A 24615-nucleotide genomic window follows, 5' to 3' on the forward strand; every position below is an offset into this window, starting at 1 on the left:
GCCACTTTTTGTCCAAGGAAGCCCGATATGTCTGGGAAGAGCGCGATGGTTCTTGCTTTCGATTAGTCTTTTGTGCAACTAGGGCATCCAGATACTTATATGAGCACCCCTGGCGCGCAGCAGGGTACGGAAGCGAGGAATGCCGAGACGCGAGAAAAGAACTGTGCGAAATTATGATAACTAGGCAGAAGACGGAATAAGTAGTCGAAGGTCCCAATTACAAGTGCACGTGCAGTAAACGCAGTCTGTATGGAAGACGCTCATTTGTCAGCGGCGAAATTTTCGACCGGAACCCCCGGGGGCCTGACTCCAACAGAATGTTCGCGTTGTAATCCGCGCGCCTAACGGACTTTGAAGTGACGAGTAATCGTAAAGCGCTGATGGATGCTTGCAAAGGAACAAGAACATAGCCAAACACTGGACAATGTGCGAAATACCTTTGAGTCTTGGACGTGGCGGCTTGCTGCAGATAAGCAATCCAAAGGCTTGATATGTCCTTCACAAACGCTTGAAGACTTCAAGGCATGCTATTTATGTCGCATTACCGTTATCTTTGGCTCCTTTGAAACAAGCTTCTACCCAGGTGTTGAGGAAGGAAGCGGAAGCTGGCTAGTGGCCCGCCGTTCTGAAAAAGGATGAATGACCAACGGCCACGTTCCACATTGAAAGACATCATCGCATGCAAGAAAAAGGCCTGATCTAGCTTGGAGATGGGTGACGGCGGCCTGGATTCAGAACGTAGCTGTTCGGACGATTTGAGAGACGAGCAAGCCCAGGGCATTAGCCTGCAGGTTTCAATGGTGGTGTGTTCAGGACGCAGGATGTGGAGTGACCAAGGAGATGCCAGACTGCCTACAGTCGTAGGGCTTGCTTCGATCAAGTGCCATGACTGGTGATGGAGTTATGAGAGTGGTAGTAAAGACGGCTCCGGAAGTGATAACGGCCGCCTGCCAAGGCACTAGAGCTATACACCACCGCGCATCACGTGTGTACCACTTCGGCCCCTGTGTAGGGATGCGGGTGTGGCGTCCAGTTTCACCACCATGGCGGGTTCATGCGTTGTGAAGTCGGATCATGCGCGTGAGATAAGGACTTTGATTCGATAGCAGCATGATGTGGAAGTAAGCTTCGGCATGTCACTAATACCAAACAGATTAGAGGCAGCGAGAGAGTTCATATCTTTGAATCAACGATAATCTAGTATGTCCCGGTCAATCCACACGACCTTCACTTGCGTAACAATCGTAGACAATGACCATGTCCGAAAAGAAGTTTTCTGTGCCTGGTACGCACTATTGCAGCCCAGTCAACCAATATCCAGTGCACTAGGAAAGAAGATCCGTCACACAAGCCGACCGCCCGTCTTCACCGTATACTCCAGAAGGAAAAGAAGAACCAGCTTACAAAGGAGATAGAAGCAAGCGTATGCAAAGCAGAAATAGGGTTGACAATGGCCCGCAGTGTTGCACCCCTGGCCCGCCAGTCTCCTGCACAACTGAGCACACCGGTTGCTGACAGCTTTCCTCCATTGTTAGGAGCCCAAATCGAGTCGGGGTGCTGCGCTAATGACCACAAAGCAAGTCTATTGGAACACCCCCGACCGCGTCAGGGCGGGTCTCACGATGGCCGTCTCTCAGGCCTCGTCCGCCGCCCACCCTTCAAGCTCTTTACGCGATTGAGGAAACCGTTGGTGGGTTTGTTGCTGTCGCCCATGCCGTCAGAGCTGTCAGCAGTCACCCGCTTTTCCAGGCCGTTTCCGCGTGATGGGGAAGTTGGAGACCACCCTGATGGCCTGGATGCATCATTGCCTTCGGTTTCTGCAACCTTGATCGTGGTGACCTTCCTGTCGTACGCTTCGTCGTAATCATCAAAGAATGGATTCGACTCGTTTACTTTATTGTAGCCGCCAGCACTCTGAAGGCCCTTTGGCGGTGGCTCCGGTGGACTGCCCGGCGTCCTCATTGCATTCGATCCGCCCGGCCGAAAATCATAGCGCGACTCGGGACTCGTGATACGCGGGCCTCCCTCGCCGAATCCAGTACGGCGCGGCTGGGAGATACCTCGAATGCGCTGTGCAATCGACTTCTTGCGTCCGAGTCCACCATTCTGAGCTGCTGCAGCGTCGTCCATTTGGCGTTGTTGAATAGCAGTGCGTGAGGCAGGAGCGCCTTCTAAGAAGGTAGAAGTGCCAAGGCCATAGGTTTCTTCGCCGTGAATGGGCTCGATGCTGCCCTTGGGATTGAATGACGCTGTTCGGCCTTCGAGCGAAGGGCGCTTCTTGTATTGCTCAGTCTCGGCATTCCCGCTTCGTGCAAAATCCGTGAAGCCCTCAGCCCCTCGTCCGTGGAATTTCTCGAGATCAATGTTCTTATTGACCGGGCCAGACCCGCCGATGGCGTTGTTAGCAGAATTCGTGGGGAACGCCTCCATCGGTGCGCGGTGGTCCTTCCTCCGATTGCGATGGGGATTGCAAGCATCGAATGGGCCGTCGTGGTGGAACACTGTTTCATGTTAGCTGAGTCGGCGCTTGCAAACGTTTTGGGCACTCACAGCTGGGTCCATAAATGCCAGAAACATCCAGTTTGTCGATCAAATCGAGTCCATGGGGTTTCTTTGGCCTGTGAGACCTCGACTTGCCATCCTTTCCCTTGGCCTCCCTCTCTCTTCGCCGCTCTCTGCGCTTACGTTCCTCTTCGACGTCCAAGGACCTTCTGTCAATGATCGAAGAATCGGAATTGCGCCGCGGGCGCCTGTTGTTGGATCTGTCAGGACTTCCAAGGCCATTCCGCGGTGCTGGTGGTCCCCGCGGTCGTGACGGTCCACGCGGTGCGCCCCGCATCTTTTCTTCTTCTCCTGATCGAGACGGGCGGTGCCCTGCCAGCGGAAGGGTGCCGGATCGGTGAGGTGCAGGTCGTGGAGGCGCAGGTCTCTGGCCGAGTCCTACTATCGCATATTAGAGGAGAGGTTACAATGTCTTGAATGTAGAACCAACCTTTCTTTCCAGAAGTATCGTTCAAGGACATGTTGCTCTGCGGGGCGTAAGGGTTAGCGGAGGGCTTAGAAGACGCTTCGACGGCAGAATCCATGATGTGAAGCTGGCACAACGGCGGCAGCGAAAAGTCGGTGTCAAGTATCAGGTTGTGGGACCACGCCCAGCGACCTTATCTAGAACCTTGCAGCAGGAGGTGGCAGGGGATGTGACGTACGAAGAGCTCCTCTGCGCTGGTGCCAAACGTCGCCTTTTTGGGCGACTCCTGGACGGTGGCGGACATGTCGATCAGAAAGGAGGAATTGGGATTGGGCTGGGCGGGCGGCTCGTCCTCGAACGCGGCGAGGAAGGGGTTCTTGGATACGGGCCGGTTACCGCTGTTGGGCGTGGAGACGCCACGAGAGGGCGCGTGCGGCGACGCAGCGCGGTTGCGGAAGGGGTTGTTCGACGACAGATTGTTGGCAGAGAGGGAGGAGTAGGAGGAGGCGGACAGGTCGAGGGCGAGGTTTGGTTCTGCTCGACAATTAGGACGTCACCGGCCGAGCCTTGAAACGTAGCAGCATACCTGGCATTTTAATCCTTGCACGGCGCCAATCAGCGCAGGCCAGTCAGGAGGAGACGATAAAGCGATATGCGGGCGAAAGATGTGGTGAGGCACGGCGAGGGCTGGGATGCGTTGGAGAGGAGGAGAGGAGCACTGCTAGTTGCGACAGGCGCCGTCGAGGCTTGGTGGGAGCTTGGAACGTGCCTTAGCACGACGCAACAGTGATGGCCGAGCGACTCCTGAATGCGCGCCGGAAGCAGCTGGGATCGCCGCCTATGCTGGAGGGTCTTGAGGTTTCGGGGGTTCTGGGGGGTGAGAGGTGACTTGAGGTCGGAGGAAACAATGAAAGCAAAGACGCAGACGTGTGGACGTCCTCTCGGCCGCGAAATTCACCCTTTCGCCTGGCCTGACCGCCCGTCACCGCTCTCTCCCCGCAGTGGCTAACTCTCGGCCTGCACAGGGGGGACTAGCAAGCAACAGACCCCTTCTCCCCCCTCTCGTACATTTCTCGGCCCGCCGCCCAGCTGCACCTGAACACCCACCTCCAGCAGAGCGAAAATGGCCGATGCCACGTTCGGCGGGTACAGCCGATTCGACCTGGAGCTGGAGTTTGTGCAGTGTCTCGGGAATCCCGCCTATCTCAACTTCCTCGCGACCCAGAAGCTGCTCGACCGCCCCGACTTCGTCGCCTACCTGGCCTACTTGCGCTACTTCGCCGAGCCCAAGTACGCCTGCTACCTCAGGTACCGAGTCGCCGCCGCCCACTGCCCGACTGGGCTGCTTACTGATTCTGAAACTAGCTACCCCGGCCCAACTCTGCGCGCGCTCGAGCTGCTCCAACAGGAGAAGTTCCGCAAGGAAATCCTCCAGCCTACCGTCATGCATCGCATGGTGGAAGAAGGAATCAAGGCGGCCACGGGCGACAGGACGTGAGCTCCTGTGCCTAGCTGGTTCCCCAAACGTGTCACGGATTCTCTGCGAATGACCTCTGCAGCTGGCCAAGCACTGAACTATTGGAAGCGTCTGGGCCGGCTCCGGAGGCTCGTATTGACTGCGTTTGGCGATTATAGTGGGCATCCACGAATCGAGCATGTCACGAGGGTAGCTTGGCAATATACTCAGCCTATGAGAGGCACTCAACGTCACTGTAGAAGAGTTTTATATCTGCCCTAATTTACACCATCGAGTCAAGCCTATCCAAATCCACGTGGTTTCTGTTGACCACTTGGCCACTTTGTGTCTACGACGTGTGCCCTCTCTGGGATTCGTCTTGGCAACGCTTTTGGCGATGAATCGGTGCCGCCGGCTGACGTTTGCATCTGGAGTTTTGCTGATGGTGGGGGTATCTTCGTATGTCAATGAACAACCTCCAGAGGCTGCTGGAACGCCGTAGAACCGCCCAATGCAAAGATGAAAACCACTACTCTTGCCATGACCTAGCACATTTGGTGCACTCAGTTTACATTAGCTTCAAGACTTGCAAATCTTGTAGACTTCGAGGTTGTCCGGAAACACTGTCGACATACCTTGTAGAAATTCGTCATAGGCTCGTCGGCACTCCGAATCTGCAGCTGGTAGAAGTACGCCTTGTCGTTTCCGCACACGGTACTGGGGCACATCACTATAGAGAGTCAGACTTTGCCTGAAAGTGGTAGAGCTCTACGCGCGAGAACGATAGCAGCGTACCATCCGTCTTGTCCACATTTGCCCACGCATCCGCGCCGCCGATGACATCCTCCACGTCCTTGCGCTTCATGGCCTTGCGCTCAAAGTATCGTTTGTCGAGAACGTGCTGGTAGGGGCAGCTGCGGCATTCGAAGCGGTTGGTGCCAACGAGGTCGTCGGATGAGGTGTCCGCGCTGGTCGTGATGGTGGACACTGTGAGCATGTTGCTGCAGGCAGGGCAGACTGTGAAGCATTAGTCGCACGCTCATCGCCATCGCATAGAGACATAGTAGGACGTTTCGTACAGAGCAGCATCCTGGCGACTGTTGTGGAGCAGTCCCACTCAACTTCCTCCCCGGGTTTAATGTTGAAGATTGTGAGTCCCGAGAAATCGTCAAGTTAGAGTGGGGTGCAGATGAGGTTCTGGCGGACCCCTGTTCGTCTTCTGGCGACCGGTTCTCCGCTTTTGCGCCTCACGTCGGACTCTTGCTCTTGCAAGGGTTCACCTAGAAATAGACACTCAGCCACAGCGACACGCGCTCGTTCGGTACAGCGCGTCCATCTCACTCTCTCCCGAAGCTCTTCACTCTGTGCATTACTTAGAGGGTTGTCTGCCCCCACTAGATTAACCCCACCACCTCCTCCTACGTGACCTCTAAATCCCCTTCACGCTCCGCCTCCTCGCCTTTTCTGCCACCCCCCTCGGGCTGTCAGGCTCGATCTCCCGCATAACCGACGACACAAAGTGCAAGAGAGGAGCCTCGACGTGGATTGCTTGATAGTTGACGCTGCTTCCGTCCATAATCTCCATCTGCTGCCTCCGTGAAGCAGGCCGGACATCATGGCGGACGACGAAGTATGTTTCCCCCGCTGCCTCCACAACCCACAGACTGACGTCCAATAGGGTGCATCACCACGCGAACTCATCCTCGAGGCTTGCCGGCGAAACAACGCCTCTCTCCTCGAAGAAACCTTGGCCGATCTCACCTCCGCATCCAAAAAGGCCGGCAAGAAACCCGCCGACTACATTGCGGAGGTGCTGAACAAGAGCCATGATGGGGTTGGGAACGGATGCTTGCATATCGCAGCGACCTATGGAAGCTGTAAGAGGCCTGGCTGCTCTCCAACCTTGCGGACAGCGGGCAATATAAGCAAAACCGTACTAACATATTCCACAGATGACGTCCTGGACGTCCTGCTGGATCAGGAAGGCATCGAAATAGACGAGATCGACCGCATGGAGCGCGACACGCCCCTTCACAAAGCCGTCCGCTACGTCAACTCTCTCTCAAAGGCCGAATGGTCGTCCGGCCACCATATCGTTGACATCCTGCTGGACGCTGGATGCGACCCCCGGATACGCAACAAGGCCAAGCTGAAGCCGGTGGAACTGGTGGATCCGCGGAATGCTGAGCTTAGGAGCATTCTGCAGAAGGGGGAGTTCGCAATGACCGCGGGCGATGATGTTGTGCAAGAAGATGACGATGGGGCTACGGGAAGCGGGAGCGATAGCGACTAGCATTTGAATTGTATGCTCTTCTGCGAGAGACTGGAATGGCGTTGGTGTATTCTTAGACCTTGAAGCGTTCGAAAGCGATACCGATTAGCCTCTGAACTGCAACTAACATACCTTGAAGGCCACCTCACAGCATCATTATATGTTTCAAGCTTTTCGCAAGTACTTGCTATGCAACGCCTCGTCGTAGAAATCCGTACACTTGTTTACCGTTGCATGAGGAGCTTCGTAGCACTTTCAGCATGCCGAAGGAGAGAACAGTTCGGCATTTTAGACGACTAGTAAACCCGCGAGGCTGCGCCAGACAGCGTCAACAGGGTGTGCGTAGATTGGAGCTGTATCCGCTGTCCCCGGTTTCTATTAGTATGTTGGAGCCCCACAGGCAGTGGCAGGAAAGTGTACGGATATCTATGGTAAGGGGTTGTAGCTCATACAATGGTCTTCGCCATGTTGATCACAGCGCATTGATTCAGCGAGAGCGTTCAGATGAGACACTGATTTTTGATTTTTGATATCCGTTGATATTGTACGGATGGGGTTCGCTTTCTTCTTCTGTTCAGAAAAGGAACAAGCAGAGAGGGTATTCCATAAGACAAGTTCCAACCCGTGCTTTCCCAAACTCCAATATGTGCCCGTGGTGAGGTGAAAGTTGTCAGCCACGCAATCAGCGCCTTTTGGGGGTTGCAGATCTTGTTGTTCAGCGCGCAGCCCAAACCAAGCAGGTCAAGCGGCGTAGGTACAACGCCGAGGCTCTCGCGACAAGCCCAATTGTCGTCTGTTCGCGCCTGGAACGCCAACGATAGATTCGCGGAGTAGAAGGTCCAGTGTGCCCCGCGGTCAATCTTGCACCTACGTTTCATTAGCTGAAGTCCCCTCACAACATGGTGTCTGAACGTACTGCTGGCGGCTTCCCAACAGGTTGTATCATCTTGTCAATCATCTGTGCCCGAACCTTCTCCCGCGGCTGTCCCATGCCTAGCGATATGTACTCGAGCATCGGAGGATGGCCGATGTAGCTCGAGTACGTGTCACGCGCGATGTTTGAGGTCCATTCAAACTTTGTGGTGTCCGCGTGGCCTGTGCCGACGTAGCGGGCTTGTAGGGCTTCGAGCTGTTGCTGAGCGCGTAGTTTGTCGGCCATGATGATGGTGGTGGGTGTTGTAGAGGTTCGCAGTTAAAGTTGTAGATTGGGGAATAACTAGTTAGTGCACGGGGACGATTACATAACCACTCTAGCTTCACCAGCATTGCATCCCAAGCCACATCTACAGCTTCAATCAAAGCAAAGAGCTTCTTTCCACGACTTCAAAGTACTGCTAGCAGACCTCCCAAACTCTCGTTAATGGCATAGATATCCGACCCGAAATGGATACACAGCCCACACCCTTCGGTACCCGCCAACCGTCTCAAGCTCCTCTAACCCCAACCCCGGCCGACGACTTCAGCACGCTGCCACACTCCTTACCCTACGACGAAGCCTTTGAGAACGACCTCATGCACGCCATCCTCGACCCATCATCACAAGCTCTACCTCCGCTCTCCGCATGCGAGCAACTCCCCGACGTTCCAATGCCCCGCCTCCCCATTCCACTAAACTCGCCGCATCGCATCCACCCCTCCCGCTTCCCAGCCCTCCGTCTCACGCATCCACACGGCTACCACACTGGCGGTCTCGGGCCTTCGCCCACAGTAGCCGCGGAGTACGCCGAGAACTTCATTGCTGTGAAGGGCATTGCGCAGCCGGAGGAGCTGAGACGGAAGGTCGACGAGGCGATTGAGGAGCGGGCGAGGGAGGTGGTGGAGAGGATGCAGAAGCGGAAGGAGGCGCTCAAGGAGAATGAGAACACGCGGAAGAAGATTGCGGCGTTGGAGGCGTCGAGGAGAGCGGAGGAGCGCGTGGAGGAGAGGATAAGGGCGGGGCGGGAGGAGAAGAGGGCGAAGGTATGAACGGGCATGCAGAAGAGACGAGTGAACCAACTTGAACGGGATGTGAGGAGACGCCGTCGATTTTCGACAATGCGTAGACCCTGCAAATTCGCCTGAGTAAGAGGATGCGGGGCATTCATGAGATGTCGGTTGTGTTACAGCGTAGGGGCCCCTCAGTCCTCCAAGGCCCTGCTGGTGGCTGGATTGGATGTGTGTTCCCGTGTCAAGAGACGGTACAATCCGCTTGTGTAGCAATATCGCGTTGGGCATATGGGTAGGATGTTGAAGGAATCCAGCGATGACGGTATTAAGGAGCCGTAAGTGTAAAGTTCTAGACGCTGTAGATTAGACATGAAAAAAAGCGTTGAGTGCTGCTTATATTGAACTATATGATGGTATCGCACTTTTATTGAACCCGTGGGGTATCCTCACGATTTGTGATCTTTGAAACGTCTTGTCGGAATATGCGCTGCAAACATAGCATCCAACTCGTCGAAACTCCTCCCAGAGGTTTCTGGAACACAAAAAAACGCCCACACAACGGACGGCGCTGTGGTGAATGCGAATACAAAACCAACCTTGCCCTTCAAGTTCGCCTCGTCCGGGCTGAGAGAGCATTAGTCTAGTCCTAGGAAGCCGTTGGCTGAATTTGGGACACTTACTTGACCATATACGGGATGACCGTCGGCAACAAGATGCCGAAGAGATTCTGGACAACAATCCCTAGGCCGATTGTTCGAGATCGAAGCCGGCTCGAACTTATCTCGGCATACAGTGCCCACGCGATTGGGCCCACTGATAGAAAGTATATGCAATTAAAGAGGATGATGCAAACGCTCTGGCCCCAAGCATTACCAGTGCCATTCGAAGGCACAACATCTAGAATGCCTAACACAAGGTGCATGAGGCAAAGACTGCAGGCACCCCAAAGGATCGTAGGTCGGCGGCCGACAGAATTGATCAAGAACCATGAGAATATGTTGCCCACAATTCCTATGGCGCCAACTCCTAGCCCAAGGGAGAACGCATTATCGTTTGAAAGTCCAGCCAGCTCGAAGAAGTAGGTGGAGTAACCTATGATGAACACACAACCAGTCAACTGCGATACGGCGAAGGTACCCATGGCGATCTCGGTCCGGCGTCTGTCTGTTCCTCGGAAGCAATCCGAGTATGAAGCTGGTTTCTGTGCCGCCTCTTCTTGTTCGTGCTTGTTGGCCTCCTGAATCAAGGACAGGGTGTTGGCGATGTCTCGGTACCCAAGTCTGGCAAGGGAGTCGACAGCATCGTCGTTCCGGTTCTGTCGGACTAGCCAGACGGGCGACTCGGGACACCAGTGGAGCCCGCAGAGGATAAAGACCGGAAAGACCCATTGGCACGCGAATGGCAAGCGGTACGCATAACGATCGGTCCTGGTTCCGCAAGCTTTGATGACTCCATTGGCAAGCAATTCTCCGATGCCCAGGAATAGGTTCACACCAGACGTACTGATACCTCGCAGTTCGACTGGACACACCTCCGCGGCATAGGACGACGAGATCGTCAGATAAGATCCGAGAGAGACTCCGTTGATGAGCTTCCCTAGCAGGAGGACTCCATTCTGGCTTGCGAAGACCTGGGCGAAGATGGCAGCACAGCTCAAGCAGCATGCGGCCGCCAGTGCCAACCGCCTCCCAAATCGATCGGCTAGATATCCCATGGCTATGCATCCCACGAAGCCGCCGATGGACGACGCTGTGTTGAAAGCAATCTGCCACTTCGCCTGCAGGACCCACGCACCCTTATATTCGTATCCAAAGTCCTGGCGGAATTTTGGCGAGGAGAGAAGACCAGCACCGATCTATGCCGTAATACGTCAGCAACCGTTCCTTTGAAAAGCATTGTAGTCGATGTAGTTTACCAATACATCGTACCCCCACATAATGCCACTAAGGCCAACAAAGCTTGCCCAGAACAGGGCTTTTTTGTACTCTTTCACCGCCCTCCATGTCTGCACGTTTCCGATACGCCCATTTCCGGTCTCTTTTCGATGTGCTGGTGATTCGTCCCATCTTTCTACGCTTTTCAAGCTCTGTGACCTATTCTTTTCCTCGTCATTGAAGGGATTGACATGTTGAACGTTCACCATCAATGATTGTCTCCTGTTCAAACCGTCTGCAGCCAGCGGTTTGATGTCAACGGCTGACATGAGACACGTAGGAAACCAGGATTACACTCGTGATATACTTATTTAGACGCGTAGATCTTCTCTTGAGTGGTTACCGTATGTTGAAGGATCCAGAGAGCGTATCACTTATGACGTTGAATCTGAAACTATTCGAATCGGGGCGCGACTTGCCACTGGGAAGGACTAGGAGAGTATATGACGGCGGCAAGATATCTTCACGTCTCTCCGCAGCTACCCGCCCCAGAAGTGATAGCGTTCGCCCTGCCTGCAGGGCCCAGGAACAGAGCTTGCACTAGATACCGAAGTCGGGAGTCGATCCGTACTGGCGTCGAATCGCTTGCTACGTTGATGTGGGTGCTGCTGCAGGGTGGCATTTCGCCCAGGTCGCCCCAGCCCAGGGCGTGTTTCTAGAAGGCAGCGGGAAGCCTTCTGTGGCTTGCAAAGCTGCTGGAGAATCGGTTCGCGCGATTTCGAACCTTGAATCTGGCACACGCTATCGAGGTGCTGTGCAGCTAGGAGGTAGACTGTGGAGTCATGGCCGGCCCATGCCATCCATTTCTTGCAGCCCCCTCAGCCTGGCGCTGGGTGTTTCGATTACGAATGCCTGCCCGTGGAAATGATGATGCACAGGTGGTGTTGGCGGCTGAGATGAAACACTTCGGCTATCCATCAGCCTCGACCATGCCACATCGCGTCGCCCGACTTCAGACGACGGAGAAAATTTCAGCGGTGATATTGCTTCGACGAGCACCATTGACAACTACAACATCCCTCAGCATACTGTTCAAGCTCATGTACTTTTCCCGTGAGATCCATGAAGCGTCCCCGTATTCTCCCTCTCTCGGGTGTACACAATAGCAATGACCGGCGCGTTTGAACTAGTTATCTTTGTGCCTAAGCACAGTACCTTCATACAAGCCACTGAATGCCGCTAGACGCCCTAGATATGTCGGCAATTGTCCCAACGGTTCTGAAGACCTGATCCTAGTTGAAGATCCGGGGGCGAGTTCGATATGCAAACCACCTGTACGTATGCAGGTGGACCTTACGCGCGTCGGGAGTCGAAACTATTCACGTTCATTATAGATGATACTTACAGAGCCGCCAGCTGACAAAAGGAATGTGTGTTTCGAAGTCACATATCTATCAGGACATGAATACGAAGTATTCCCTGCAGTTACGAGGGTGCTGGTACCGTGGGATTGATTGTGACCCCACTGTCATAAGAAAAAGAGAATTTCCAGATTCAACAATGCTGATAGAACCGGTGATTGATCCTTCTGCTGTGGCGTTGAGGAATCAGGCGCCCTGACAACTTGTTTGTAGGACCAAAGTTGTGGAAGAAGTGGAGGTTGCCAGCGACATACTGGGGGACGTCTGGTTCTGTAGGGAAGGTTTAGGCGAGTGACTAAACCAATTCACCCCAGACGTCATTTTGGAGCTCAACTTCACACCATCTTTACTCCACCAACCTTGGAGAACACACCAAGCGTCCAGTACGCACCTAAGCTGGTCCATCATGGCTGATGCGGTAGAAGGGGAGGCCAGCCAGCCGTTCCCATGGCAGCTTGGTGTGTACGATGCCCATTGCCACCCTACTGACACGATGTCGACCATACCTTCGATCCCAGACATGAAGGCTCGAATATTGACGGTAATGGCTACGCGAGCGGAAGACCAAGAATTGGTCGCTCAAACCGCGGATAAATTCGGTGTTAAGTCGCGAACCCCAGATTCATGGTCCCAAGAGGAATGCATTGTTCCTTGCTTCGGATGGCATCCATGGTTCACGCATCAAATGTTCGACGTGGAAGACTTTGACGGGAAAGAAACATTAGATCAAGACTCCAAGATACTGCATTATCAGACTGTTCTCTCGCCCAAGCGTGACCGTCTCAGCGACGAGGAACGTCAAGCTTTTGCGTCTTTACCTGACCCGGAACCGTTTTCTCAATTTCTCGAGCAGACGAGAAGCTACCTTGAAAGGTATCCGCTTGCATTGGTGGGGGAGGTTGGCCTGGACCGCTCCTTCAGAATACCAGAAACTTGGATACCTGGACATGACAAGAGAGACGAATCTCTCACCCCGGGTGGAAGAGAAGGGCGGAGGCTTTCCCCTTATCGCGTGGACATCAAGCATCAGAAGAAACTTTTCAAAGCTCAGCTGCAGCTTGCTGGAGAATTGCAACGGGCAGTGTCAGTCCACGGCGTTCAAGCCCATGGCGTCGTCTTCGAAACGCTGCAAGAGACCTGGAAGGGCTACGAGAAGAAAGTCCTGAGCAAACGAGAGAAAAAGAAGCAAACCGAGGCGGCAAAGAGCTCAAATCGGCAAGGAGTCTTAGATGCGGATGAGAGGCAAGACTCCCCTAAACCATTTCCACCCCGAATCTGTCTACACTCCTACAGCGGCAATCCAGATGCTTTCAAGCAGTACCTCAATCCCGCAATTCCAGCCGAGATCTATGCCTCTTTCTCCACGGCGATCAATCTCTCAGATAAGCAGGATGCGTCTGCTCCGAGCGCTCTTGAGCAGTTGATCAAGTTGATCCCAGATGATCGAATACTAGTTGAGAGTGATCTTCACATCGCTGGTCCAAGAATGGACGAACACCTGGAGGACATGGTTAGGAGATTATGTAAGATCAAAGGATGGAGTCTAAATGACGGAGTGGAGCAACTCGGGAGTAACTGGAGGATGTTTGTGTTTGGGCGGATACAGGATAGAAGCTAATTTTGCGGGAATACGTCGAGGCACCTCTTGCAGTCGTAAACGAATAGCAAATCGCATGACGAGACACTGCAAATTGAAGAGTACAGTATTGGTTATAGCACATCTAATGCAGAGCTTCAAGATCTTTACGTCTCATTCTGATTATCTTGAATACGCTGGAGCACCTCAGGCACACAAGTATGAATTTCTCTCTGGCTATTCCTTGAAAGAAAGCGGAGTATTATTTATTAGAGCTCATACGAAATATGTGGAAGCACGAAAGAAATCTTCGCCGGCCCCGATAAGTCCTTGATAAAGGTCTCCATTAAAACAGTGACCTCGTCCTTCTTACTCCCCGGATACTCTTCGTTACCACGGTCGATGAAGCCGGTAGCAGATTCAATCCCCTCAAGAGAAATGTAATACACTTTGAAGCCCTCGACAGATCTCTCACAGTCTACCTTGACGTGTTGAAACATCAAATCATTCCTTAGACGTGTCATGAAGTAATATCGAACGCGGAGAAACCTGATTTGGGGAAGGAGACGAGCAGGCAACAGCATCGCCCATTTCATGGCTGGCGTGTCGTCTTTCCACACCACAGAAAGGGCGTAAAAGTAGGAGTCACGATATGCAATATCCTCCGGCCCCGAGAACGATCTGCCGTCCTGTGCTTCCCCCAATAGCTTGAACGGCATGATCGTGCCTATCCAATGACCTAAGGGTCACTAGCATTCCATTGTTATGACGAATTCGAAGGTGTAAGACAGGACAAGATGTTTGAGAATCTGAACGCGAAGTTCGGCAGGGAGGCGTAGAAGTGGTGACTGGGGTTGCAGCGTCAGTGGTGCAGCGAGTAGAATGGCTTGCATGGTTGCATACAGTGGGTTTAGTGACGCGACCCGCTGGTATCTGGGCTCTTGGGTGAATTAACATCGCCGCATGGCTATCCCATTGACTCTGGAAGTGAGGCAGATATCTTTGCTCGTGACTTGACGGCCATGATATCATCCCGCAATTTGACAGCGATAGTAGGAGTAATACGAGGCCACCGGCCTTCAATCCCAAAGTCGACAAAGTCGAGATAGATATCAACCTGCCTCAGCTGAGGAAAGGCGTCTTCAAGCTGTGCTATCTCTTCCCCGCACTTGGACAGTAGGTTCTTCTGGGCCGTAGAGTCAGGCAGGGTTTGGATGATATAGTGCCGTCTGACGTATCTGACTCGACGGAGATTTCTCGGACGCAGCGAATCCGCCCATTGGAGGAGCTCGGTATGCTTCCATAACCACAGGGTCGCGTAAGAAAACACGGCATTTCGGTAGATGATTTCTTCCATTTCTAGGAAGACCTGGCGGGAGATGCAGAGTAGGTCTGAGATTTTGCTGCTCAGTTTCTCCCAAGGTCGAAGACCAAACCAATCAAGTAATTCGTTGCGAGCCGAGTCAAAGTAGAATCCACGACGCAGAATCACTATCGGCATTCCATCCTTGTGTTTGGCTGAGCAGGCGTCGTGAGAGTGGAGGGCGTATTGCAGGATCTCGACTCGAAGCTCCGCAGGGAGTCTGAGAAAAGGCGACTGGGGCTGCAGCGTTGGGGGCGCGACCCCTAGAATAGATTCCATGACGCCGGCAGCAGGCTATCGGAACAAAGACAGCAAATGTAGGATCGCTATCGTGGTGATGCGAACAACTCGTAGATAAGGGGATGTGAAGGCTGAAGGTTCAGCTGAGGGGGTTGATTAGAATATATAGGTTAGCGCATTTCCCCGCATTTAGGACACCCTGGCAGCTGATCCAAATAGTTCTAGCGCTATCGGCCCCAATCCTCCGCGGGCGGATCCACCAGAGGCCACCGCGGGGTATTAAACGTCCGGTTTATGGCTCAAGCACAACAACACTCAACCACGGCGAACTCCTCCAATATTTGACCAATATCTTTGAAAAATGTATCAAAGTGTAGCCTTGACATAGCGCTTCATTATTATCCAAAAATATCTTGAACTTTTGACTTGGGTGGTGTTGTAATCAAGTGTTACGCTGCCGCGCACGCTGCCTCAAACCGGACGTTTTTTTCTCCTTGGTAGAGACATACAATGGATCCCTATGCAGCCTCAATTTACCGCCACACCGCTATCCTGCTCTTTACGAACTGTGCCCACAAGTGGAAACCGAAAGACGGATGGCGTCCTCGAAGCCGAGGCTTGAACCATCGTTCTTGTGTAAGCAAACGGGACGCTTCCTGATTAGGCGGTCCACAGCGAGCTTGGCGGTCACAGGACGTAGCTGTTAGTCAGCTTCATGTACGACCCACCGTCCTGGATCGGCCCGCCCATATCCTTTTAGATTGCAGTGCGCTTCGAGTGACGTGTCGAACTTTGAGATGATAGGACTTTGGATTGCATAGATAATAGCGCAGCCGATCATGATGATCAGGCGACACAAGACTATGCTCAGCGGTGATGACGGCAACCCAGTATTCTTTCTCCACTCCCTTTTTGAAGGAGTTCCTGCACACCTGCACACCCTGTTTTTCACGAATCTTCTACCCTTCACGTGAAGAAGCGCCATCAGGACTTCTGATGCCACGCTCCTCGGACTGCTACCGCCCCGGATTGCTCTCCGGATCTCCACCTAGTGAATTAAGCAAATATGAAAAATATCAAGTCTGCGAGTAGTCTAGCCTGGCAATCTGATACAAGTTCCATGCCGTGACACCTCGTCGTGTTGCTGCCTAGTCTCTCGTTATACACACACTTGAATTTTCGAAGGTGCATCAGAAGATGCTGTAGCCCCGAGCAGTCTTTCTCCGCTCGCTTTTTGAATGAGTGCCTACGTAGGCCAGTATCCCGTCAATCAGGCACCCGCACTCAAAACCATCTCTGCTAAATCCAAATTCCCTCTATTCGCCACCATGGATCAATATTGGGAAGTCGCGAACATCGACAAAGGCGAGGGGAATGTCCAGGTGGTCGCAAGCTCTTTCAGATTATCCATGGCTACCTGTTGAAGCTTCCGAGATTGATGGCCATTGCGTACCTACCGTTCTTCGAATCCGGGGCGGACATCTTCCCCCAGCACTTCGAGATTGCTGCCAATGGGCGGGTGTTTCTTCCCTTACACTTGTAGTGCGTCCTCACGTGTTTTGGAGCACTATTCGGTCACCAACCCAGGTGCCTCAATACGCTAGAAACCCGGAAGCGATCACTCGAATGGCCAAGCTGGGTACACCGATTTGCCGCTGACAAAAGTGTTTCAACTCTTCTTAAAATATTGATGATGTATTGTTGCAGCCTAAGCAGTAGCAGACAAGACTGTACAGTCCTGTAGCGAGGCAGAGAAGTTTGTACCGACTAACGTGTGTAAAAGATCAGAGAAATCGGTGTTAGGTCACTTGGCTCGAGAAATTCTGGACAACATCGTGGAATTCCTGGAACCGTTGGACGTGATCTGCATGGCTATGACCTGCAAATATCTCTTCCTCACTTACCAGGAAGATGTGAAGGGCATCCTCGAAAAACAACTATCGCCTTGGGCTGGCGACCGACTCATCTGCCTCGGAGATTACGCAAGGGGTCATCCTGATGGCATTCTCACTGTTGAGGAGGACGAGGAGCTTATTCGTCAAGAATTCACACTGTATGATTGCATGGATCGCTATTCCGCCCATGCTGGACCAGATAGATTCATTGGCGAAATGACAGAAAGACTCGTATTCGGAGGACGCCGAAGTACACTGTGGAGCCGGATGATAGGCACAGCCTACGACCGGTGGCCGGCGGATGGTGTGACATGGATCCTTCGGAATCTTGACGCGAAAGAGTATGTGAGACAAGAGGGTTTCAAACAACTCTCCAAGTCCACGGACGGCGGACCCTTCATCAGACCTGTTGGCTTCGAATTTGTTATTGCGTCGAGAGTTTGTTGGACCGATGATCCATTTGGCACCTCCAGAATCACAAACATGCATGGCGAATGGGCAGGAAATCGATTTGACGTGACCACGTTGGAGAGGATGGAGGAAGGATTTGAGGCTAGTTGGAAGGACGTCTCCGCTGCTGTGATGAAGCAAGTGAAGAACCTAGCTTACGAGTGTGCAGTACTCCTTTCCGACTCGGATGGAGAGGATGGAGAGGACGAAGAGGATGAAGAGGCGAAGAGGATGACTAGGCATCAACTTCCTTGACAATGAGATTGGATGTTCCTTTCTTGACTCAGATTTCAGTTTCTTTCTTTTAGCTCCTTGGTATGGTAGCCTCACCTGGGCAGACTCTTGTCTATGGGTTAAGGAAATATGATGGCTGTCATGTTGGAGGCCGACTTACTGCGATCGGGTACCGACTGTAGTAGTCTAAGTTATGTTTCTTCTCGGTTCACTGTTTCGTCGAATTCAATGAGCTCCCTTAGAGCGAAAAAAACTCAAATACTTTAGTTCGTTCCCTCCCCTAACCTAGCCATTGAAGCATCAACCCTTGGGAGGAAGGCACGACTGCTCGTCGAAGCCACTTCTTACCCAATTAAATCCTAGTACTCACCTCCGCAGCATCCATCAATCGTCAAGCAATCGCAAACCATCAGCGTCCGTCAATCACCGAAGCTATCACTATCCATCGGCATCCATTATTGCAGCTTTCAAGTGAGTCTCTTTCAAAAAGCTGTGCAAAGAAAGACTTCTCACTCGGTAGCAGTTCCCGACAAACCCTTTCGAGATTACCATCGCTGTTCCAACCCATCTGCCGCATCCACTGCTTCTTCACGTTCGCTCTCATGGTTTCCTCTGATGATTGCCCACCCTGGCTCACTGGAAAGCAAAGGATGAGACATTGCAGACCTACGGGCATCGTTAGCCATCAAACCGACCGTATCAGCAGGTATACCGATGAGCCTAGTCCACGGTACCATACAGACGACTCCAGCACACGGTATTATCCCGACAATCCCAGCACACCGTACCATGTTGATCCACCTTCGAGCTCTGAAACAAGTAGCAAATTCGACATGACGGCATTTCTTGTGATATTCATTCCCATGGCCGTTTTCATCTTTGGGATGTTCCTGTTGTTCGTCTGGTGGTATCGAATCCGGAAACCTGCAGCAGAGCCGCCAGCACCCGCTCCCCCCGCGCAAGAAACTATATGTCCATGTCATATCCGCCATCCGGAGGCGTGCTACCATCATCCTCAGCAGTTGATGAGAAGATGGTGAGAGAGGGGTACAGGATAAAATGCATAACTGTATGGATACACTGGTATGTGCAATGGGAAGATGAGATATTCGACGAAATCGAACGGAGTTGCTAAAAGTCAAGAGCGGGACCACTTGAAGTGGACAAGTTGACCACCGCCTGCCCGTCGAAGTACTCTTTGGCAATGTGCTTGGTTCAGATGGCTGGAACAACACCCTCGCAATGTGATCGTATACGCAGGACAATAGGGTCAACACTGAGATTAGCGCTATTGCTTGGTTTCCTGCACATGTTCTCTGCCCCTTTCCAAGGCTGGCTTTCCTCTACGGGCGCTTGGATACCATGTGGCGCGAGTTCGCAGCGAGTGCAACGGGAGAGGCCCTTTTTAAGTCCATGAAGACTCCTTTCGTTTTAGTCAATTCTCGATGACGTATTCATAGTCTTCTAATCATCCTATGTTTCTAAATCCACCAAGTCCCCATGTTTCACTGTATGAATGACTGCTACTTGGATATACTCGTCGTGAACGGAACGGTTCCGAATTAAGGGTAGCTCGGTTTGCGGCCTGCAATATCTGCATAGCATGCTGATCTAGAATTCTCGTAAAAAGCGCCTAACCATGTACCAATGACCAATAGGACGGAGACGCTTCGTTATGAGGCTTTACAGGATTGCTCTTGTGCCGACGATGCCCGCTGTTCCAGCCGCTCCTTAGTCACAAAGACGGGACACAAGCTCGTGACCTGATACCTGGTGCATTCCTGAAGAGGAAGGTGCAATTGAATATAGCATTTCTGGCATGTGGGGATAGCAAATGTGTGATGTGATGGAGAAGAAAGATAGGGCGTCGATGGTGTTTAAGGATGACTTGGTCAGGGGGAAATAAGGCCCCGATTTCGGCGGCTCTTTTTGGTGCGGAATGGGCCCGATTGTGGCTGCCATCAAGCGGCGATCGTGGTGGGGAACGAACGCGGGGCGGAGCGAGCTATGCACAAACACGTCCGCCAGCGGGTGTTGATAATGCGGCCAATTCCTCTTTTTTTGTCCTGAACTTCATACATCTAAGCTTTTTTGAACTTTGAATCCTAGAAACTCGAAAATTTTGAGCCTTTTGCGGGCTGTTTATCATGTATACTCCCAAAGCTCTATGCCCCTCCCCTCTCCATGGCATAGCTAACGCTACGCAGGGTCTACACAGCTTCGTTCGCCTTCTTCGAGGCCATCTGGGAAGCTGGAGTCACATACTGCTTCGTGAACCTAGGATCCGACCATCCAAGTATCATTGAGGCTATTGTCAAGGGTCAAAATGAGAAGAAAGGCCAATTCCCCAAGATCATAACCTGTCCGAACGAAGTGAGCAAGCAGACTTCCGAGACTACGACCGTGTTTGCTAATGAATCCCTGGGTTATTTTAGATGGTCGCCCTCTCTATGGCTGATGGCTACGCTCGCCTTACGAACAAGCCTCAATGCGTTATAGTCCACGTCGACGTCGGAACACAAGGTCTCGGAGCAGCAGTCCACAATGCGTCTTGCGGTCGCGCACCCGTGCTCATCTTCGCCGGCCTATCCCCTTACACAATTGAAGGAGAGATGCGAGGTAGCAGGACCGAGTACATACACTGGATACAGGATGTGCCGGACCAGAAGCAAATTGTGTCCCAGTATTGCCGATACACTGGAGAAATCAAGACTGGGAAGAATGTCAAGGTACGTTGGAATGAAGCTCGAGCCAGAAGTGGAGGTTCTATGCTAAACCATGGTAGCAAATCGTAAATCGGGCACTCTCATTCGCCATGAGCGATCCCAAGGGTCCAGTCTACCTATGCGGTGCTCGAGAGCCCATGGAGGAGGATCTCGAACCATACAAGTTGGACCAAGCATTCTGGAATCCCGTCGAGCCTGCGGCGCTATCATCAATCGCGGTCAAGACCATCTCCGAGGCGCTCGTGAACGCTCAGGAACCGCTTGTGATCACTGGATACAGCGGGAGAAACCACCATGCTGTTGCTGAATTGGTCGAATTGGCGGACAATATCAAGGGCCTCCGGGTACTTGACACTGGTGGAAGCGACATGTGCTTCCCAGGTAACTCAATCCTTCAGAAGGGAACGAATTCGTTCAGAACGCTGACTTCCTGCAGCAAATCACCCAGCTTGGCTCGGACTCCGCTACGGCGTTGAGCCAGCAATCAAAACCGCAGACGTAATCCTCGTAATCGACTGCGACGTCCCTTGGATAAACACACAATGCCACCCCAAGGAAAACGCCAAAGTGTTCCATGTCGACGTCGACCCCATGAAGCAGCAGATACCAGTCTTCTACCTCAAAGCCCATTACCGATACCGCGCAGACAGCTTCACCTCTCTCAACCAGCTTAACGCTTATCTCAAGACGTCTGACCTCAGTCAAAAACTAAGCAGCAATCTATACTCAGACAGATGGGTTAAGCTCCGAGAATCGCATAAGAAAAAACTTGAGACGATAGCGAGCGAAGCCAAGGTGGACGATAACGGAAACTTTTCAACCCCCTATCTTGCCCAGCAGCTGAAAAAGGCGTGTCCGAACGATACCATCTGGATCATCGAAGCAGTAACACAAACGGGCTTTGTAGCAGACCAGATCCAAGCGACGCTGCCTGGCTCATGGTTGAACTGCGGTGGTGGAGGTCTGGGATGGAGCGGCGGTGCTGTAAGTATCTCTCGATTCGCTACCATCATTCGGCCTTCTAACGTCCGAAAAAGGCTCTCGGCGTCAAACTAGCCACCGACACGGAAGGCAAAAAGAAGTTCGTCTGCCAGATCGTCGGCGACGGCACCTACCTCTTCTCGGTCCCCGGGAGCGTGTACTGGATAGCCGAGCGCTACAACATTCCAATCCTCACTATCGTGCTGAACAACAAGGGCTGGAACGCTCCCCGGAAGTCGCTGCTCCTCGTGCACCCAGACGGTGCCGGGTCGAAGGCCAGCAACGAGGAACTGAACATTTCGCTTGCGCCCACGCCGGATTACTCTGGCATCGCAAAGGCGGCGTCGGGTGGCAAGGTATGGGCAGCGCATGCAAGCACGGCGAAGGACCTAGATAGGCTGCTGGCGGAGGCTGTGAAGGCTGTGCTAGGTGGCCAGAGCGCGGTGCTGGATGCGCATCTTGATGGTCCCGAAGGAAAGTATGGAGGAACTAAGTAATCTGAAGCGTATGGAATTTTACATCCTGTCCAGATTATTTCGAGTATGTTGAGGCACCTCTTACGGTCGCGAACGAGGAGCAAATCACATGACAAGGCGTTGTGAACTAGGAATCATCGACCAGAACATACAATCGTCTAATTTAGAGGGTATGAAACTTTAAATCCTGTTCAGATTATTCGAGTACGTTGAGGCACCTCATACAGTCGTGAACAAGGAGCAAATCACATAAATATACAACCGTCTAATTTGAAGGGTATAGAACTTTACATCCTGTTCAGATCATTTCGAGTATGTCGAGGCACCTCATACAGTCGTAAATGAGCAGCAAATCACATGGCAAGGCACCGTAGATCGAAGAGGCAAGTATTTCGTTGCAGCTAGGAAGAGGGGTCGTGAAGAACAGAAGAAAGACGCAATGGTATCAATAACCCCGAAAGTTTCCCCAAGACGCCCACGCTATGCAGCACAAAAAGGCCCTTCATGACCGTCTTTGGTCAATCTTTTCAACGACCCTGAAAAGCGAAATGGTGAATGTTGTCAGCCACGCAATCAATGCCACAAGGAGCGTTCCGGCCAGCGCCTTTTGGTGATTGCAGATCTTGTTATTCAGCGGACACAACGCCACGGTGGAGTATTCCACGTTGGGGACGTCATCGAAACAAGCCCAACTTTCGTCTGTAAGTGCCTTGAACGCCAACGATATGTTTGCGGAGTCGAAGACAACAAAGAAGAGATCTAGCAGTAAGAGGCTCAACTTCGCGCTTTTGGGCCTGAGCCCAAGCGGCGGTGATTTGTATTCGTCTCCCATGACGTACCCATTGTAAATGACGGCAACAGCGTCAACTATCAACGCGAGCCACGTCGAGGCTCCTTTCTTGCACACCGTGCCGTCGGTTAAGTGGAAAATTGAGCCTGACAAGCCGAGGGCGGTGGCAGTGAAGGCAAGGACGAGGAGGCGGAGGGTGAACGGAACCCAGATGCTGTTCACAAGGGCGTGCTAAAGGTGCCAGTTAGCTCAGAAGATGGGACAGCGTGGTAAGCTGAGGCTTACCTTGGTCTTCTTCCAGACAGCGTGGGGGCCGGTGGCCTTTTCCGGCTGTTTTGTTGTCTCAATCACCGAAGGGGAGGGCTGTGCCTCGAGGTTGGGGAGATTCGCCTTCATCCAGACCGGAGAGACAAGGACAGCCCCCTCTGGGACGTGTGTCGGTAACGGGCCTTGGGCGATGAATCGGTGCCACCGGCCGACGCTTTCCTCTGGAGTCTTGCTGATTGTAGGTGGCGTTGCTTCTCTCAGGCGGTCGTGTTGTCGAGATAAAGCGGCGAGCTGGGACCGGCTGAGGACTGGTGGTGGGTAGGGAGGGTCGGGGGTCTCATAATCCCCCGATGAGGAAGAAAACGCCCATGCTGCGTGCGATTAGTGACGAACTTCTGGACGTGGTGTGGACCAGTGAGGGGCAAGGCTTACGAGGTCGTGTCACTACCGCACGTCTTGTGGTGGCCTCGGTCTGCGCTGTTGACTGCATGATTTGACGAGAGACCGACGGAATTGACGAGTCTGTCTGGGGAGTGGCTCGGCGTCAAAGACAGAGCAGCGTCGGGTGGGGCGTCAAAGCAGAACAAGCGAGACGTGCAGCAGAAGTGGGCAGCAGACGTTCAGGCGTTGTCGGGCGGATTGGGGATAATGATGTGGAGAGCTTGAAGCAGGACCCCTCGGCCTGAGTTTATGTTGTTCCGGAAGAACCTAGCGCCGATCCCGCGCGTGCAGGCGCGTTGTCGCGGTGGCAGGTACCGCCGTCTGAGGTGGGCTCAGAGAGCTGTGGAGCTTGCCGAAACGGTCGCTTTGGAGCTTCCAATGATGCGCTGGAGGACCTCAAACAGTGCTAAGCAAGTGCACACAGTTCGAGAGAGGGTAGGAACCTCGGATATATAGGTGTCGTTCTGGGATGGAACCTATTCCAATCAGCCTTCCCGGAAGACAAAATGGCAAACTCAACACCGTCTGAGGTGCGCTCAGAGAGCTGTGGCGCTTGCCAAAACTGCCGCTTTGCAACTTCTGATAATGTCCTAGAGGACCTCAGGCATTGCCATACAGCAACATCTATGGACAGAATTGGAATCATGTGATAGCTCGAAATGTCTTCCAATTGTTGAATCTCACGAGCACGTGACACATATTCTATCTTCCCTTCTCGGCTTCATAAAGTTTTGTACACTTTTTCGCCACTGCCTGTGGTGCCCCAGCTCATTTTAAGGAATTCAAATACAATTCAATTTGAGCATTTGGAACAGCCGGTAACCTCGCTAGGCCACCTCAGACCGTGGTGGAGAAGTGTACGCAGATGGAATGGATGTATCTCACGCTAACATTTTCGGCTTGTTCACACAACTTATTTTATTTTCTATTTACAGCAAGTATGGCGGGTACTAATTAGAACTAAGTGATCTCGAATCTGTGATGTGTCATGTGCACTCAGAGTTTGGTCGTCTATATAGCCCCCCCGCACCAGGAGCCTCTTCTGGATGATTATCCTGCTACCACCTGATTTTGAGTCGCTATTATTATACACACTGTTCAAGGCCCAGAAAACTAAGCTAGCATCTATGTTCTCGAACAATTGATACTGCCAGACCCGAACACCATCTGTCGCACGTTGTAAGAGCCTACCTTTGTAAGACCGAAATAACAGTTCATCAGACAGATACGGGCCCTTACGTGGCTTCCAGCAAGGCGGC

General features: G+C 52.6%; 14 protein-coding genes across 14 annotated transcripts; 6 read left to right on the forward strand and 8 right to left on the reverse strand.

Moving 5' to 3' along the window:
- Positions 1–1159: 1159 nt before the first annotated feature.
- Positions 1160–3835, reverse strand: BDZ99DRAFT_574731 (Pal1-domain-containing protein). Its single transcript, XM_033728402.1, has 5 exons — positions 3555–3835; positions 3207–3502; positions 2993–3029; positions 2551–2940; positions 1160–2501 (listed from the first exon to the last, which is right to left on the reverse strand). Exons 1-5 carry the CDS (start codon positions 3559–3561, stop codon positions 1618–1620), a joined length of 1614 nt encoding a protein of 537 aa, XP_033572081.1. The 5' UTR covers positions 3562–3835; the 3' UTR covers positions 1160–1617.
- Positions 3836–4091: 256 nt separating this feature from the next.
- On the forward strand, positions 4092–4466 carry BDZ99DRAFT_396802 (SOH1-domain-containing protein; the record flags this gene model as incomplete). Its single annotated transcript, XM_033716015.1, has 2 exons — positions 4092–4276; positions 4334–4466. The coding sequence occupies 2 exons, from the start codon at positions 4092–4094 to the stop codon at positions 4464–4466; spliced, it is 318 nt and encodes a 105-aa protein (XP_033572082.1).
- Positions 4467–4789: 323 nt separating this feature from the next.
- Positions 4790–5626, reverse strand: BDZ99DRAFT_113384 (uncharacterized protein). Its single transcript, XM_033712442.1, has 4 exons — positions 5504–5626; positions 5220–5441; positions 5060–5154; positions 4790–4986 (listed from the first exon to the last, which is right to left on the reverse strand). The coding sequence occupies exons 1-4, from the start codon at positions 5511–5513 to the stop codon at positions 4954–4956; spliced, it is 360 nt and encodes a 119-aa protein (XP_033572083.1). The 5' UTR covers positions 5514–5626; the 3' UTR covers positions 4790–4953.
- A 57-nt stretch (positions 5627–5683) lies between these two features.
- On the forward strand, positions 5684–6914 carry BDZ99DRAFT_466778 (uncharacterized protein). Its single transcript, XM_033720863.1, has 3 exons — positions 5684–6054; positions 6103–6301; positions 6377–6914. Exons 1-3 carry the CDS (start codon positions 6040–6042, stop codon positions 6715–6717), a joined length of 555 nt encoding a protein of 184 aa, XP_033572084.1. The 5' UTR covers positions 5684–6039; the 3' UTR covers positions 6718–6914.
- A 637-nt stretch (positions 6915–7551) lies between these two features.
- Positions 7552–7855, reverse strand: BDZ99DRAFT_524839 (splicing factor 3B, subunit 5; the record flags this gene model as incomplete). The annotated part of the gene is made up of 2 exons (XM_033725942.1): positions 7552–7563; positions 7613–7855. The coding sequence occupies 2 exons, from the start codon at positions 7853–7855 to the stop codon at positions 7552–7554; spliced, it is 255 nt and encodes an 84-aa protein (XP_033572085.1).
- Positions 7856–7974: 119 nt separating this feature from the next.
- On the forward strand, positions 7975–8661 carry BDZ99DRAFT_574736 (uncharacterized protein; the record flags this gene model as incomplete). Its single annotated transcript, XM_033728403.1, has 1 exon — positions 7975–8661. Exon 1 carries the CDS (start codon positions 8080–8082, stop codon positions 8659–8661), a length of 582 nt encoding a protein of 193 aa, XP_033572086.1. The 5' UTR covers positions 7975–8079.
- Positions 8662–9068: 407 nt separating this feature from the next.
- On the reverse strand, positions 9069–10765 carry BDZ99DRAFT_396759 (general substrate transporter; the record flags this gene model as incomplete). Its single annotated transcript, XM_033716012.1, has 3 exons — positions 9069–9246; positions 9303–10477; positions 10538–10765. The coding sequence occupies 3 exons, from the start codon at positions 10763–10765 to the stop codon at positions 9069–9071; spliced, it is 1581 nt and encodes a 526-aa protein (XP_033572087.1).
- Positions 10766–11922: 1157 nt separating this feature from the next.
- Positions 11923–13649, forward strand: BDZ99DRAFT_113443 (Metallo-dependent hydrolase). The gene is made up of 2 exons (XM_033712443.1): positions 11923–12071; positions 12131–13649. The coding sequence occupies exon 2, from the start codon at positions 12324–12326 to the stop codon at positions 13533–13535; it is 1212 nt and encodes a 403-aa protein (XP_033572088.1). The 5' UTR covers positions 11923–12071; positions 12131–12323; the 3' UTR covers positions 13536–13649.
- On the reverse strand, positions 13534–14391 carry BDZ99DRAFT_113512 (uncharacterized protein). Its single transcript, XM_033712447.1, has one exon. It carries the CDS (start codon positions 14210–14212, stop codon positions 13763–13765), a length of 450 nt encoding a protein of 149 aa, XP_033572089.1. The 5' UTR covers positions 14213–14391; the 3' UTR covers positions 13534–13762.
- Positions 14371–15221, reverse strand: BDZ99DRAFT_113445 (uncharacterized protein). The gene has a single exon (XM_033712444.1). The coding sequence runs from the start codon at positions 15133–15135 to the stop codon at positions 14461–14463; it is 675 nt and encodes a 224-aa protein (XP_033572090.1). The 5' UTR covers positions 15136–15221; the 3' UTR covers positions 14371–14460.
- Positions 15222–16859: 1638 nt separating this feature from the next.
- BDZ99DRAFT_113589 (uncharacterized protein) lies at positions 16860–17890 on the forward strand. Its single transcript, XM_033712449.1, has one exon. It carries the CDS (start codon positions 16965–16967, stop codon positions 17694–17696), a length of 732 nt encoding a protein of 243 aa, XP_033572091.1. The 5' UTR covers positions 16860–16964; the 3' UTR covers positions 17697–17890.
- A 50-nt stretch (positions 17891–17940) lies between these two features.
- BDZ99DRAFT_113541 (uncharacterized protein) lies at positions 17941–18784 on the reverse strand. Its single transcript, XM_033712448.1, has one exon. The coding sequence runs from the start codon at positions 18686–18688 to the stop codon at positions 18221–18223; it is 468 nt and encodes a 155-aa protein (XP_033572092.1). The 5' UTR covers positions 18689–18784; the 3' UTR covers positions 17941–18220.
- Positions 18785–19527: 743 nt separating this feature from the next.
- Positions 19528–22217, forward strand: BDZ99DRAFT_424365 (thiamine diphosphate-binding protein). The gene is made up of 7 exons (XM_033717054.1): positions 19528–19824; positions 19883–20048; positions 20111–20404; positions 20461–20782; positions 20838–21385; positions 21439–22062; positions 22142–22217. Coding segments are annotated over exons 1-6 (1773 nt in total). The 5' UTR covers positions 19528–19822; the 3' UTR covers positions 21880–22062; positions 22142–22217.
- On the reverse strand, positions 22170–23554 carry BDZ99DRAFT_466781 (uncharacterized protein). The gene is made up of 3 exons (XM_033720864.1): positions 23348–23554; positions 22934–23286; positions 22170–22879 (listed from the first exon to the last, which is right to left on the reverse strand). Exons 1-3 carry the CDS (start codon positions 23403–23405, stop codon positions 22361–22363), a joined length of 930 nt encoding a protein of 309 aa, XP_033572094.1. The 5' UTR covers positions 23406–23554; the 3' UTR covers positions 22170–22360.
- Between the last annotated feature and the right edge of the window lie 1061 nt (positions 23555–24615).

The sequence above is a fragment of the Mytilinidion resinicola genome (genome assembly GCF_010093595.1).
Source record: "Mytilinidion resinicola strain CBS 304.34 unplaced genomic scaffold BDZ99scaffold_19, whole genome shotgun sequence".
NCBI lineage: Eukaryota > Fungi > Ascomycota > Dothideomycetes > Mytilinidiales > Mytilinidiaceae > Mytilinidion > Mytilinidion resinicola.

Coding starts and splice junctions, on each gene's coding strand:
- BDZ99DRAFT_113443 (XM_033712443.1), top strand. CDS start 12,324: ATGGCTGATGCGGTAGAAGGGGAGGCCAGCCAGCCGTTCCCATGGCAG.
- BDZ99DRAFT_574731 (XM_033728402.1), bottom strand. Junction 2,941..2,992: donor CGATACTTCTGGAAAGAAAG/GTTGGTTCTACA, acceptor ATGCGATAGTAG/GACTCGGCCAGAGACCTGCG. Junction 2,502..2,550: donor TGGCATTTATGGACCCAGCT/GTGAGTGCCCAA, acceptor AACATGAAACAG/TGTTCCACCACGACGGCCCA.
- BDZ99DRAFT_113589 (XM_033712449.1), top strand. CDS start 16,965: ATGGCTATGACCTGCAAATATCTCTTCCTCACTTACCAGGAAGATGTG.
- BDZ99DRAFT_113541 (XM_033712448.1), bottom strand. CDS start 18,688: ATGATGGTAGCACGCCTCCGGATGGCGGATATGACATGGACATATAGT.
- BDZ99DRAFT_113512 (XM_033712447.1), bottom strand. CDS start 14,212: ATGCCGTTCAAGCTATTGGGGGAAGCACAGGACGGCAGATCGTTCTCG.
- BDZ99DRAFT_113384 (XM_033712442.1), bottom strand. Junction 5,155..5,219: donor AAATGTGGACAAGACGGATG/GTACGCTGCTAT, acceptor GACTCTCTATAG/TGATGTGCCCCAGTACCGTG. Junction 4,987..5,059: donor CTATGACGAATTTCTACAAG/GTATGTCGACAG, acceptor ATGTAAACTGAG/TGCACCAAATGTGCTAGGTC.
- BDZ99DRAFT_466781 (XM_033720864.1), bottom strand. CDS start 23,405: ATGCAGTCAACAGCGCAGACCGAGGCCACCACAAGACGTGCGGTAGTG. Junction 23,287..23,347: donor TGCGGTAGTGACACGACCTC/GTAAGCCTTGCC, acceptor AATCGCACGCAG/CATGGGCGTTTTCTTCCTCA. Junction 22,880..22,933: donor CTGTCTGGAAGAAGACCAAG/GTAAGCCTCAGC, acceptor TGGCACCTTTAG/CACGCCCTTGTGAACAGCAT.
- BDZ99DRAFT_424365 (XM_033717054.1), top strand. Junction 20,049..20,110: donor TCATAACCTGTCCGAACGAA/GTGAGCAAGCAG, acceptor GGGTTATTTTAG/ATGGTCGCCCTCTCTATGGC. Junction 20,405..20,460: donor AGACTGGGAAGAATGTCAAG/GTACGTTGGAAT, acceptor AAACCATGGTAG/CAAATCGTAAATCGGGCACT.
- BDZ99DRAFT_113445 (XM_033712444.1), bottom strand. CDS start 15,135: ATGGAATCTATTCTAGGGGTCGCGCCCCCAACGCTGCAGCCCCAGTCG.
- BDZ99DRAFT_466778 (XM_033720863.1), top strand. Junction 6,302..6,376: donor CGCAGCGACCTATGGAAGCT/GTAAGAGGCCTG, acceptor CATATTCCACAG/ATGACGTCCTGGACGTCCTG.